The sequence below is a fragment of the Mchenga conophoros genome, linkage group LG2 (assembly GCF_057382185.1).
Source record: "Mchenga conophoros isolate Kocher_MC1m ecotype Shallow Benthic linkage group LG2, M_conophoros_male_GT1.1, whole genome shotgun sequence".
NCBI classification, from domain to species: Eukaryota; Metazoa; Chordata; class Actinopteri; order Cichliformes; family Cichlidae; genus Mchenga; species Mchenga conophoros.
The window spans coordinates 33981510-33996510 of record NC_140527.1 but is presented as its reverse complement, the minus strand read 5'-3'; the positions used below and the strand labels follow the sequence as shown (position 1 = coordinate 33996510).

Below are 15001 nucleotides of genomic sequence, written 5' to 3'. Positions count from 1 at the left end.
GAGAGGCTCTTGGGCAAAGGGGGACACGTTCCTGTTCCTTTTTCTGGGGGATACACAGGACACAGAGGACCCGAGGACACACAGATTGTTGTTTGAAATCGGGGCAGAATAATCCCCTGATCTGTGCAACGACTGAAGGGTTGTCTAACCCCTGAGGGTTAGACAGAGCAGAGGATCACCCAACTGGAAGGCACTGGTAGCTGCAGCAATAAAATAAAGGCTAAAAGCTCCTTGGACAGAGGTTCTAGTCTGAGTACGTCTGAAGGGTATAAGGTAGCACCAAAATAATACTGTGGGAGGACTGGGGAGTGTCAACTGTACCTGCTATTGTTGTAATAATAGTTTTTCCTTTCATCTGAACTGCGCAAACACAGAGGTCATCTTACATATGGTTCGCCCAACAGGGGGACAAAGGGCCTCAGGAGTGAGAAGAAATGAACCCGGCCACACTGGATTACAGGGTGTAGGTGAGCTCTTTATTCTAAAGAGCTCATCAGGGGGAGTGTGGGATTATAATATTATTTTATGCCATGTTAGACCCCTAATTAAAGTTTGTGAATTATTATGTAGTTTTAGTTTGCATTATTCTCCTGAATTAGAAGAAGGTGGTAACTATTGCATTTGTTAAACTGATTTGCATTACATTAGACTGCTGATTTATTGTGAATGAATGATATTGTTTTATGATGCATTATACTGCTGAGTTATAAGAAATACTGTTCGCAGAAAGTCATCGCCTTATTTGTCTGATTAGAAGAGAATAGAACATAGTGGAGTTTTCTGCCCCATCTCAGCAGGAGCAGATAAACAGGGAGCCAAGGTTGTAGCTTAAGGCGCTGTGTGAGAGAAAGCATGTGAATATTTAGGCTTTTATGATAAGGTGGGGGCCATTAGAGGCTATAAGAGTTTGATCAATGCTCCACCATTTTGAGATCTGATGCTGTCTGGGTACGGTGTCCATCTCCCACGCGTGTGATCATTAAAATCATTTGACTCAACCCAGCCGGACCAGTGTTGTTATTGTGGTTTTTCCTCTTGTATCCATCCCCAATATTTGAATCCGTAACAGTTAACACAGTGAGGCCATTGTAATGGGAGACGTTAAACAGATAGTGGGATTCCTTCTGCTTATCAACGTGTAAGAGTTTGTGGAATGTTCTTTGTCTGTGTCCCTGTATATAAGATGTAAGGGCGGTGGCCACAATTCAGAGATGGTCCTAGTGTTTCACTGGGGTGCTCTCTACACATTGCGATGTGTTTATTAAACCCACTTCAAATCAAGCTCGCTGGATGTGTTGCAGGTTATTGTTAAATTTTCCACAACCGTTTGTTGCAACAAACGGTCTAGGGCCTTATCAAACAGTCCATGGACTCTCTTAGAAAAAGAAAAAAATATAGGGGGGCAGGGGGCGGGCTATAATCAGATGCTACAAATGTCGAAAAATGCCATTAAAATGACCAGTGATTTTATGATGCAAGAGTTATTTTGAGCACACATTAACTCAGGTGTGCATTGTTATGTTGGCTTGCCCTTTGGCATAGAAGCTTTTGAAAATAAATGATGTAGACAACCCTGTCTCACAGTAAATATAAATGCTTGTTCTATTGACAAATTTGAACTTTGGTTGTAGTAAAAAAACAAAACTAAAACCAAACCCCCCCCCCCCCCCCCAAACCAAACAAACGTCGAGAGACACACATAGGGTTGCCAACCGTCCCTTAAAATACGGAATCGTCCCGTATTTCGAAACAAAAGTACACGTCCCGTATTGAGCTAATAAGGGACGCACTTTGTCCCGTAATACAGTGAGAATCAAAAGTAGTCTATAACTTTTAATGGAATTAACGCTTTGTTTGAAAACATAATTCCCAGCCCCTCTCCTGCTTTGTGACCAATGAGCTGCCAGCACACTTACGAGTATGACAATTCAGATTACCGCTCATCTCATTGGTCAAGGAAAGGTCGCTTACGGAGAAAATACCGGAAGACAACAGATGACCACAACAAGAAGCATGGCCAACAGGGAAACAAACGCCGACACTGCGGTGCAAGTCTCGGACGACAGTACACCTAAAGCTGGGCAAACACTGTGCGATTTTTTCAGTCACGTTATTCAGCTCCTGCTCAAACTGCACGATTGACTCGCAGGGGTTAGAAGTTGGTAGGTCACGATGCAGGGTCTCACACTATACGGCCCGATGCTCTGATGCGACCTGAGTGCTCACACTGTGCCTCCATAAAATGAAGGTTATAACAGACAATCTGTCGCGCTCTCTCTGTCTTTCACTCACACAGACACACCACCACCATCAACTTTGCTAAATTGCTAATGAAAAACATTGATCGGGCAGCTGTGATTGAGCAGCAATGTAAATCCAACTATTTTCACGGTTGTGTGCCTCCATTGCTTGTGTCCAGATCACACGCTGCACAGCCGTGCTGCTCCGTCTTTTACACCAACGTTTACGTGTTTGCGCGCGAGCAGTGTGAGCGGCTGTGGTGACACCCTCACGAGCGATTGATGATCGGGAGCTGGTCGTGAGGTGTTAATCACTTCTCGTTACCCCACGTATACTACACGACGCACGATGAAGGCCAAAATCGGTCCGATCACTCAAAAATCGGCTCAAAATGGGCCTAAAACCGCACAGTGTGAGCCCAGCGTTAGAGCAGCAATGTTTGTTCAGAGAAAGGGAAAAATGGGAAAAGGAAAACACCTGGCTGGAAAAAGTTAATATGGGCATGTGCAGTGAATATCAGCGCTATGTGGCCAGAAGTGTGATAATATAACTTATTTTGTGTAATAAACAACTGTAAGGATAGATGATTACAACAAATTGATGACTAATACATAAAAGTAATACATAGATGAACTAGAAAGTGCATTTTCTGAAGAAACTGCAGTGTGAATGCTTGAATCTGAATGTATGCATTGAAATGAAATAATTACTGAATTTAAGTTAAAAATTTTGAATGAGATTAAAAAAAAAACCCGAATTTAACCTGAAAACAAAAGTGCTGAACTGCTAAAAGCTGAAGGTTACACAGAAGAAGGAGTTGGGAAAAAACTGAAAATGTTTTAAATGTAAATTAGAAAACCCTAAGAAATGAGAAAAGAACATTTAGAGTCAGAAAACATCTGAATGAATATTAAAAGGTCATATTCTTTGAATCACTGAATGACTCAAATGTGATCCCTCCACTTTGATCCACACAGTTTAAAAAGTTTAAATGCCTGAGCTTTGAAAGATACGGTGTTGGAAAGAGAACAATAATGGCGACAATTTGAGGGTAAAATGATGGCTGTAACACTGTGGACACAGCAGCAGTTGAAAGAGAAGTGCTTAAGATGAATCTTGGTACAGTGGCAGGCAGAGCTCGTTAAGCAGGCAGGTGTGAGCCTGGTTGCTATAGTGACCGCACCCAATGGCTCCATACACACGTACACAGACATGCGCCTCACTTTTGCTGCTTAAAATGAACAGGAAAGTCAGGCCGAAACAAATCGCTCCCAAATGAAAAGTAAAAGTCGTATTGACAAAATTCTTTCACCGTGAGCGACAGCAATGTCTAGTCTACCTAATTCTCAGTTTTCATGCCTGTGGAGCTTATTATATGGACGTGGTGACAGTGGAAAGACACCATGCTCTTCTGATTTTCAAACGAACCTTCTGAGCCATTTTAACATTACAGTCTATGGAAGAGTTGGAGGGAGGAGGCTGTGCATTGGTGACATTTATGAAAGAACCATAACACCTAGTACAATAGTAAACACATTGGATGAAAGAGGACAGCCATGGCTACGTTTTGAGGGTAAAATCATACCTGTAGAGCAAACGCTGCGGACACAGCAGCAGTTTTAAAAAAGATTTTAAGATGAATTTTTTTGCTCCTCTCACTCTAGCAGTTGAGCTGCCTCACTCTAGCCCCAACATTCCGTCCCATACACACCCATTATAAATTTTGAAACGGGTGAAAAAACATCATGAAACTTAAACTGGAACTGAAGAAAAAGTATAATAGATATTGAAAAGATAAATACAAGTTGAATAGTTGAATGTCTTGTCTTCGTTTTAAAGTTTGAATGGTGGCTCTATGTCAATGTATGTGGAAGTAGTAAGAGTTTAAAAATGAATAAGTTGAATGAGAATTTGAAGGGTCTCCCCATTGAAATACATGGGAAATTTTGGGAAATTTTTGTTGAATAAAGTTGAATAAAATTAAAAATATAAATGTTAAAAATGAGAAAAATAGAAGCAGTCATGTCCAAAAGAAGAGGAATCTAATGGTGTTTGAATGGTTTTTCTAAGTTGAACGGTTTTGAAGGAGTAGGAGTACAAAAAACGTACGGAATACAGAATAAAATAGAATAAAGATTAGAAGAACAATACTGTGAATGCTTTTCAAGCATTCACACTAATAATGATGATGAGTTAAGATGCGTAATCATGGGAACAAGCGGGTTTACAAACAGGAGCAGCTGATTAGCATTAAGCCAATTGTACTAAATGCACTAAATGTGCACTGTTACAAGAATGTTTTTCTTTCTATTGTTTTCTATTATTTTAAGTTAAGCAGGACAGAGTTCTTTTAAAGAAAGATTTACTTATATTCTCAAAAGTTAAGCATGACAGGCTTCTGTTTAAGAAGGAGACCTGTTTTATTGTGTTAATGTTGTCATTTTGAGCTAAAAAATAAATGGCTAAATGATCATTTGTTTCACATGTGTTCATATCACAAAGAATACACATCTACTTAAATCAAATTCAAGTCAAATGGTTAAAAAAATAATTTCACACACAAAAAAAGAGCTAGAAAATTCACCACACTGGGAAGGGTGAAGACAACTGGGCCGCCCGGCCCTGGCCACGAGGTGTCCCTTATTTATTTTTCAGGGAGTTGGCAACCCTAGACACACAATTTCAACACATGGCACATTTTCTAAACTTATTAGTATTTTATGCATCAGATTTTTGCTCATGTTTCATATTCTTTCGTCTATAAGTCACCTTAAGTACAAATGACTCCTCTTACCCGAATATGGTTGTGTAGCGGAACCGAAGTGCGGAGAAGTTTGTTGTAAAATGCGCATTTCGTGTTTTTCACCAGGTGGAGGCAATAACGGTTTCCAGAATCTGTGCGCAGGCGCAGTGGCACATCACACAACCGCAATAAGCAAATATGGCGGCGGCCGTCGACAGTGTTGTTAAAGTGTAAGTTTACCTTTATTTATTGTGAGAGTTAAACTAGCAGCCGCACAGAGGCGCTTTTTTAGTTAATTATTCATCGTTTCAAAGGCAGGGCGCAGAAAAATTGCACATCGCATCTTCAGTATTGAATACGATAATTGTCCCAAGAGGATAACGTTATCCTCCGTGCTACTGTTAGCTTGTTAGCTTTGGGGAAACATAAGGGAATCAACCCTGCTATGGAGCTGCATTTCAGCCTCAGTTTAAGCCTAATTCAGCAAGTCTTAATTGTACTTAAAGTGGTTTTACGTGTAAAAGCTTTAAACTGTTTGTAGCCAGTCGCACGCAGATGAAAGAGGGTTAATTTTCCTTTAACCTGTCAGGTTGGCGGGCGCTTTGTTGTGACGAGAGTCGCTAACAATCAACCTTTTGTTCTGACACCATCCACCGTTACTGATAATGCTGAGTGCTCAAATGAAACTAGGCTTGGTTTGGTGTCGCCCGTAAGTAAATAATTAAATACATTGACCCCAGACAGAAAATATCATCGTTTTACTGTTGTGATTCAACATAATTAATAGTGGATTTATGAGGAGAGCAGTAACCCTTAATTATTCATTTTAGATACATCGACATTGACTACTGTTAAAATAGTTAAATTGTGATGTAATTGCAAAGCAGTAGAAGAGACGTTTGTGGTGAAATATGCGAGCAAAGTCGCAGTAGGTTGTTCGGTAGTGCCGTTTGCAGTAATTTCACAGCTCCTTTGTTGTGCAGCTCAAGCAAGGCCGGTTTGTGTGATAGCACAGTCATGTATCAGCTGCATGTCATTCAAAAAAGACTGTTTTAAAGTGAAAATAAGCTTTTATGTGTCTTAATTCACTTTATCTCGACTCTTTACAGAGCATAGTCATGCTGTTAAACCCAGCTAAAATTTGCTTGGCAGATAAGTAACAAAAATAGCAGCTGAAAAAAAGGTTTAGTACTAGAGAAGCACTGATTGCAATTTTCTTGGCTGATTTTTCCCTTAACTGCGACCTGCCAATACCATTTCCTTTTTTTTCTAAGAACTATAACTCAGGATATATTAATCAAACTGAACCTTTTTTCAATGCAAATTATTTTCATAATAAAGAGATGATTAAACTTGAAAATGTCCCCCAGGTTGAAGTTAATTAGAGGATTTTCTCTCACTTAAATTACTGAAAATAAAATGCTCTGCTGTGTGTTGTTTGCAGTATGTTAATAACGTAACCAGATAACTCTTATATCTTTTTCACTTGCTTGCATAATTTTTCACATAACTGCATTGATCTTTTGCTCATACTGAGGCTGCTAGCTTGTGCCTGGCTCTGAGCTCTGGATAAAGCAAGCCAAGGAGGGAAACCACGAAAGCATTTGTGACAACAAATGTAATGAGACAGTTAAACATAGACATTTTAAGGACTGCTGGTGCTGCTGATACATTTTTACTTAGCTCTTCAGTGTTGATTATTAATAGTCTGTTCTGATTTGTGTTATTTGACCTGTTAGTGTCCAACTTCCACTTTTCAGGCTTGGAGAGCAGTATTACAGAGATGCCATGGAGCAGTGTCATAATTATAATGCTCGTCTGTGTGCCGAGCGCAGCATCCTTATGCCTTTCCTGGACTCTCAGACTGGTGTAGCCCAGTCAAACTGTTACATCTGGATGGAGAAGAGACACCGAAGTGCAGGTATCGAAGTAGTGTTGGATGATTTCTTTAAGTATTTGTAGGTTCTCAGTCATCTAGGTCATAGTAATCCAAGGAGCTTGGAAAGCAAAGCGACTGGACGACCTTACGTTTCTTGAAGACATTTCACCTCTTATCCGAGAAGCTTCTGAAGAACCAAAGAACTGAAGAAGCTTCTTGGATTAGAGGTTGATGAAGTCCAGTCACTTTTCTTTCCAAGCTCCTTAGATGATCTCTGTAACTGATATACAGGGTGTAGCATGTCATCTCACTAAAATATACTTCAGCTTTTGGTGTTTCTCTGTCACATCAGGCGTAGCTCCAGGGCAGCTCTACACCTACCCAGCCCGTCGCTGGAGAAAGAAACGGCGTTCTCATCCCCCTGAGGATCCCCGTCTGGCCTTTCCCCCAATCAAACCAGGTACCACCTCTGATTAAACAACTTTTCCATTTAAATAAACATTCCATAAGTTTAATTATTTTCTTTTTTTTTTCTTTCTTCTATACACTGGTTTATCTGTTACACTTGTAGTGGTTGTATGCATTTTTGTTCTGCTTTGTTTGTGTAGCAGACTTGGAGCTGGGTCTGAAGCGCGATGCCTTGGGAGCAGTGGATGGCAGCAGTTTGGAGGCCCTGCTGAAAGGAGAGCCCCTTGACAGGAGGAGCGGTGTGGCAGATGTTCGAGGCCCTGAGGATGATCCGGCTACCGTGGAGCCTCCTGTGACATCAACGACCACCACATCCTCTGGGCGCATCCGTAAGGTCAGACCCAAAGCTGACTCGATGCTGATGCTTTTTGTCAAAAATGGCACAAATGATTTTTTTTTTTTTAACAAGCAGAAGCAATTAGACTGTTATTTTTATGGTAGAGAGTGCTGGACCATGATGACTACCTGGATGATCTGGATGACGAAGACTTTGAGGATGAGACCCCCAAGAGGCGAGGGAAGAGCAAGTCCAAGGTTAGTGTTCTGCTTCTTCACTGATGGATTGCCAACTGTGAGTCTAAACTGATATGTTTAAAATATTAACTTGGCCGACATTTGATGTTACATCTTTCTGACAGGAAATAAAGAAATCTTTACAATAACAAAAAGAAAAACGTGACCAGATGAGCTGCTGATAATTCAAGTCATCCTTTGTCTTATTTGCAGTCAGCGTAATGTGTTTTCAATGTTGTCATTTTTAATAATACAGTTAATTTGATTAATCAGCTCATCATTTGTCTTACATAATTAAAACAGTGATAGTTGATAGATAACTGAATTAAAACAACTTACAACAACAGTGCTTACAGTTACTACTTAAGTTGCAATGCTTATAGTTCTCAATCTAACGTTTTTCTTAAACGCACTTCTTTTCCATGGATATTGTTTGATCTCTTCAGAGATACAATATGAAACATCACTGGCTTCTTTAGTCTGATTGACTGACACTGTTCTGTCATTCAGACACAGATACGGTTGGCCATTGTGCTTTTGATACATGAAGCTGACACTCTTATCGAAAGGCATATTTATCTGAAAGGGGCTTTTCTTGTTCAGCTGGTTCTCCTGTGTCAGAGTTTATTTTTGTAATTTTGATTTCTCCAGTGAACCAATTTCACAAAATGTTCAATTCATTTTCATTTCCCAAAACATTTTGATCTGTACCAATTGTCAGAAATGCACTTACTTCTCATTGTTTTTCAAAACCGTTAAAGGTGATGTATGCAAAGTAAGTTGTGTTGTTTAAGTTGGTCTGTTTGTTGGTCTCAACTGTGCAATTTGTTGTTCAGGGCCGCAGTGACAAGAATGGCAAGAAGAAAACGGAGGCCGCAGCTGCAGCGCTGGAGGAAAGGGATAAACCTTACGCCTGCGACAGTGAGTATTAGCTTTCTGTGTAACGTGTTTGTGTGCGCCATGCATGTCAGCAAGAGAGGCTTTTGCTTTTCCCCTCTTAAAAGACAAAGATGAGCCTTGTGCCATGCATGGAGTCATCTGAAAGATCCCACCTGGAACTAAAGTTTGACGACGCAGAAGTTGAAAAAGTTGCTCGCCTGGATGCGTTGTCTTTTTTTTCTTTTCTCTCTCTTATCCCTGAGATACTGCTTCGTGTGCTCTGTAACTTCCTGTTGGCCCCAGCTCACTGTGCAAATGCTCTCCTTCGCTGTATGAGTCTGCTACTAGCGTGTCCGTCAACAATTAATCATATGAAATTAAGTTAGTTTTTTTTAATGTTTTTACTTGGTTTTGAGGTGGTGAAAGGTGCACGCCCACCTTGTTTCCAACTTGGGCCTTTTTGGACGGTAGTTAAAATTCGCTGCCACAACTATAACACTTTTGTATGAACGTGTGTGTGTGTGTCAGTTTGTGGGAAGCGCTACAAGAACCGTCCTGGCCTGAGCTACCACTATACACACTCTCACCTGGCAGAGGAGGAGGGCGAGGACCGCGAGGAGATCGAGGCACCACCCACTCCTCGCCAGCCTGAGGAGCAGAAGAGTGAGTCACTCTCTAGTGCTGAGAGAGAGAGAGATGGAGAGAAAGAGGGGAGGGAGGTTTGGTTGCATGCTGTGTAGCATGTGTGTGTTTGTTCAAGGGAAGTCTCTCTCTCATTCTTTTTTTTTTAAATTTTTCTTGCTCTTTTCATTTTTTGATTTTCATTATTTCAGATCCCAAATTTGGAGGCATTCCTGATTGAAACATGCTTGCACAGTTGGGACTTTTGGCTCTTCCCCCCCCCCCCCCCCCCCCCCCCTTTTTTTTTTTTTTTTTAAAAGCATATCATCCATATTTATTTTTTCCTTTGTCTGCTGTTTTTAAACCCCCAAACATATCCATGGTCTTGCTTTTAAAAAAAAAAAAAAAAATTCCTTTGTGCACGCGAAATCGTGTTATCATATACATAAAAAGAAGTGCGTTTTGTGAGTTGTCACTCATACTTAAGTTTCAATCATAATTCAATGCATCATCATTATGAATGTTATTTTTGGAAGGCCTGCTACAAACAGGTTTGTACTTGGAAAATGTGGAACTTTCATTTTTAAGCTGTATATGCTGATCTGCTTACCTGGGAGAAGAGCGCAGTGTTCTCTTTCCTTCATACGTTCAGATTCTTATAGTTTCTTCACTTATTTCCTGCACAGCTACTAAGAAGGGTCCCAATGGGCTGGCACTGCCCAACGATTACTGTGACTTCTGTCTGGGAGATTCCACCCTAAACCAGAAGACCGGCCAATCAGAAGAGTTGGTATCCTGTTCAGACTGCGGTCGCTCAGGTATGAACGCATTGTGTCCCTTTAGGCTTGGTTATCACACATATAGTTAAAAGCAGATATTTATCTGCTGTTTGGTGTAATTGGTCTTTCTTGAGACAACCATTTAAACCTTAAAATGTTCTGTATCATGATGCCTGCAGGTCTTTCCACACTACTTCCTCACAGTTTTCATTGTTGTTCACCTGTTTTATGTGTGTGTTTTTGGGGTTTTTTGTCTCCTTTGCGTAGGCCACCCAACGTGCCTGCAGTTCACACCAGTGATGATGGCTGCGGTGAAGACCTATCGCTGGCAGTGCATCGAGTGCAAATGCTGCAATGTTTGTGGCACCTCCGAGAATGATGTGAGCTTTTTAAAAAATTTTTTTTTATTTATTTTATTTTATTTTTTTTAATGTTCCCCAAAACCTTAATCTGTACTGGTTACAAGTTTAAAAAAACTGCCTGTGACCCCTTTCTTCTCTTTTTGACCATATCCACATAAGACTGTCTATTTTTTTTGAAATTCTTTATTTTCAAGAAGTGGAGTACAACATAGTGTGTCAATAACAGGATGTCCAAATATAAACCACTTTTATCTTTTTACGTTTTGAGAACAAAGAACAAGTGGGGAGCAAAGGAAAAACATCCGTCACAGGGTTTAAAGGGGGATAAGGCACTCACAGGCACTCTAAGTTTCTAAACAGGAGAAATTTCAACAAAGTCTGGGTGCAGAGGCTTAATAAAACTGACCCACTTGCTCCATAATTTGACAAAAATGCTCTTTTTTTTTTTTTTTTTTTTTTTTTTAAGACTTATTGAAAACATAATAGCTTCCATTACATAAATCTCATTCACAATGTCTTTCTACTCTGATATAGTGGGAGGCACGGGAAGGAGCCAGCATCTCTTGACTGCCTTTTTGGCTGCTTTTACCAGATTTGTAAAAAGATATTTATTTACTATGCACTGCAAGATTTACTAAGAATATGGTAGAAAATTGTAAAGGTATATTATTTGACTTAAACTTTCTATTTTTAAAAATCGTTTTGTTTTAATGAGCAAACATCCACTCTGTGCGTCACAGCTGTGGGACAGACACAGTGCAACATCACTTCTCAGTTTCAGCTTGTTGACTTGCAGTCCCCCCGACTCTGTTTTTAGTGTGTTTAATGAGTTTGAGAGGGACAACAAAGGCATATTAGTTGTTATAGTGGCTCATGTAGGTGTGATTAACTTTATTTTCTTTATTGATGAACTGCTGTCTTGACACCAGCATAACATACTGGGCCAAATAAACAGTATCTTTGGATATCAGATTTTAAAAAATTGGATAAGATAAGATACCTTTATTAGTCCTACGAGTGGGGAATTTCATAGTTCAATTAAAGAGAAAATCATATAAAAATGATATCGGATATTCTTCTTGTGAATGCGATAACTCAACAAGGTGATGTACGAGCTTCGAACTGATACCTTAGGGCTGGCTATTAAAAATCTCGGATCAGTTGAAATCCTGGTGAGGTCAAGTTTCCTGAAAATCTTGTTAATGTGAAAGCAAGAACAATGTAATGCAGGATTTTAAAATTGATACCATAGGTTTATCTACTAGGAAGGGGTACCCTAACCCTCTGAGTGGTAGCACTGGTGGTCACCAGTATTTTTTAAGTCTGTTAATTAATTAATTAATTAATTAATTTTTAGCTTATTTTGACAAACAGAAATTGAGACTGTTTCTGAGAGTAACTGTCCTTTTGCTCCTCCTTACTTCAATTCAGTTTTCATACAGTGTCTCTTCCTTACAATGTAAGGTAAAGACCATCAGTACTATAGGAAATACCCCAACAATCAGACAGCCCCCTATGAGCAAGCACTTTGGTGATAGTAGGTAGGAGAAACTTCCTTTTAACCCTTTAAGACCTACCATAGAACCAAGTTCGCCAGAGCTTATATTATATTTTTACATGCTGTGGAGCCATTTTTGGGAGCATTTCAAGTTGCTATACATCAATACAACCATTATAGCCCAAACTTTAATAATATGTCTGCATTAGGTGCATAGTAATTACATAAATTGCAAAAAAGTGCAATAAACTACAAAAAAATTGAAAATCGTTTTTGTTTTTTTAACATATATTTCTAGTTAGAGAAATTTAAGAGGCTTATCCCTCAAAACTGTAAATACAAAAAAGTTACACAAACTAGTTTCCCACCACAGGAAATTTATTTTGAGTGTCTTCATAGTTTTATTTTTGAAATACACCAATTTTTATATACTGCAGGAAAAACGAAAATAAATATTATAGTGCAAATTTGCAAAATAACAGCATATGCATCAAAATAAACTATTTCCAGCAGTGCAATATGAGTCCTAAGCATCCCAGAAACGACACAGAAAGTCATAAACTCAAACATAACTTTTTAAAACACATAACAAGTAAAACACAAGCTCATAAGGGCCCGATCGTAAAAAACTACATTTCCGCAAAATGACGTCACTTCCGGTTTCGGGCAGGTCATGCGGTCATGTGATAGTTCGCGCTGATGGACGTAGGAAGTGTTACAAACAGCTGATGGATCGGCGAAGCGTGTTTCTGGAATATCATGTTTTTGTTGCTGCAAGTGATTTTTATGCAGTTTTTGCAAAGCTATATGTGGAAGGAAACTGTGACCTAGGACAAGCTGATGGCATAAGATGTAAGTACAACTCCTCCAGTTTCATATGCAAAAAAAATTATTGTGCTAGATTAAGTGGTTGCAGAGCTACCGGGATTTAAAAATAGTTACGCAAAACAGAGCGTGCCCGCTCCGATCGGCTGTAAAGGGTTAATAGAAAGAAATCTCCTGCGGAACCAGGCTCAGAAGGGGCAGCCATCGCCTATTTGGGTGTGAGGGGAGGAACATGGGATAAAAGACACACGGTGGAAGAGCCAGAGATGAATAATAATAACTAATTATTAAATGCCGAGGGTTAGGGGAGTGAAAAGCGTGAGCGGTGAGCATTTCATCAGTAAATTGAAATTTTGTGTATTTGTAGGACCAGCTGCTGTTCTGTGATGACTGTGATCGAGGCTACCACATGTACTGTCTAACTCCACCCATGACTGAACCACCAGAGGGTAAGCAGACACTTTACAGCAGAGGGTAGCAAACTCAGAGGAAGTTGTTAGATACAACTGAGAGAGCTGTAAAAATGTGACTAATACAACAGCTAGTGGCCTTCTGGTATCTGCCAAGTTACTCCGAGATTCCATCACTTCGAGCCTTGTCTCACTTTGCTTCTGTTTTCCAGGGAGCTGGAGCTGCCACCTGTGCCTGGCTCTGCTGAAGGACAAAGCCTCCATATACCAGCAAAACCAGAGCTCCGCCCCTGAGTGACAACACAGTGGTGGACTCCACCCCCTTCAGGCACCAGGATCCCACCCCGAATTGAAACGTCAGACCTCCTCTCAGTCCGGAGCTCGAGGCTCGGTCCTGATGTAGCTGAGCCGGATTGCAGATCAGCTTTAGAAGTCTTTCATATCTTCAGCGGCCAAAGGGGGAGGGGGGAACAGAGCCAAAACAGACCTCAGATCAGCAACCACGGGGATCAAACCGTCACTACCAACCTGCCTGCAGAGTCCCCGAGGGCTGCCGTCAAACAGCATGGACACACACTTTCTCCTGGACTGTTACACACCAGATACCAGAGACACAGCGCATACAGTAACCATAGTAGCTGCTGTCTCCATGGGAGCTCCTAGGAGAAAACGGATTAGCACCACAGCTAACAACCTGCACCCCTCACACTCAAAGACACAGTGTGCAGTGTCGACCCACCACAGTTCTTCTTCTGCTGAATGATCAGTTTTTATTCCCCGAAAGGAGCAAAAGGAAAATGTCACAACATACAGTAAACGGTTGAGTATTCTTCTTGTTCTTCTTCTTCTTATTGTTATTATTATCATTATTGTTATTGTTCTGGTTACTAGTTGGCTTTTGTAGTGGCATGTGTGCTTTTGTCTGATCCATCGGAGTATTTATCCTTTGAGGAAGTTTCCAGAGAGGGACCCGGTCAGTGCCAAGGTCCGCCATCACACGACAGCAGCTCATCACTCGCTCATTTGAGTCTGCACAAAAGTTTTTGTATTTGCTACCTTTCACCTCCACTCCATTACTTCAACCAAACACTACATAAAGACCATATGCTGTAGGCTGAGCTCATCAAACAAAAGCCCTTTTTCCCCTTTTTTTTTCATCTTTCTCCATCAGACAGAAAACCTGATTTTGCCGGGACGTCAGAAACATGAAACTAATTAGGATAAAGTAGCATCCTGTTCTCACAGCTGTTATTTTGCTTGCTTTGTAAACTTCATCTAGCAGTGACATCATCCTTTCACACTCCATTTCTGTTGATTCAGTGGCACACACTCATTCACAAACTGTAGCTGCTTTCATCATTTGTCACACTGAGGCAGATTTGCATGCAAATTGCACCCGTATGAACGCACACACACTCTCATGTCACACTCTTTATTTTTTTTGTTGTTGTTGACATTGTATTGTTTGTATTTTATTTTATTTTTTCATTTTGTATTATCTGATATTCCATTGGTATTGGGAGTTTTCTAGTAGAATTTTGTAAACTCTACAGCATAGCAAACACTTCAATATCTAGCTCCTAATGCATTCTCTGTACTGTATTTGCCTTTTTCTATTTTTTTTATGACTGTGACATGTTTGGATTTATTTGATTATTCTGATATGTCAAACCTCCATTATGAGTATTTGTATAATGATGTACTTTGTTGTACTATTTTTATTTTTACATTTCTTTGGTATTGAAGCCAATTTAGCCTGAATGAAAAATATCACCTTTAATAA

At 40.1% G+C, this 15001-nt stretch overlaps 2 protein-coding genes across 10 annotated transcripts in view; one reads left to right on the top strand and one right to left on the bottom strand.

Annotated features, from left to right (window-relative positions):
- The window catches only part of LOC146582420 (high-affinity choline transporter 1-like), a 27410-nt gene extending 22285 nt beyond the window's left edge, over nucleotides 1–5125 (bottom strand). For 4 of the 7 annotated variants that reach the window (XM_085296665.1, XM_085296718.1, XM_085296673.1 and 1 more), the window contains exon 1: nucleotides 5036–5125. The gene's annotated coding sequence lies outside the window, so the exon portion shown is untranslated. The other 3 variants (XM_085296689.1, XM_085296680.1, XM_085296709.1) reach the window with 3 other exon arrangements.
- Nucleotides 5111–15001, top strand: LOC146582419 (zinc finger protein ubi-d4-like). Of its 3 annotated transcripts, none has more exons than XM_085296740.1 (11): nucleotides 5111–5214; nucleotides 6745–6905; nucleotides 7216–7323; nucleotides 7475–7665; nucleotides 7773–7865; nucleotides 8681–8765; nucleotides 9252–9386; nucleotides 10031–10162; nucleotides 10391–10503; nucleotides 13176–13257; nucleotides 13431–15001. In XM_085296740.1, the coding sequence occupies exons 1-11, from the start codon at nucleotides 5183–5185 to the stop codon at nucleotides 13514–13516; spliced, it is 1218 nt and encodes a 405-aa protein (XP_085152866.1). In that variant the 5' UTR covers nucleotides 5111–5182; the 3' UTR covers nucleotides 13517–15001. The 3 variants fall into 3 exon arrangements, with proteins under 3 accessions (XP_085152866.1, XP_085152857.1, XP_085152876.1); XM_085296731.1 differs by having other exon boundaries at nucleotides 7472–7665; XM_085296750.1 differs by lacking the exon at nucleotides 9252–9386 and having other exon boundaries at nucleotides 7472–7665.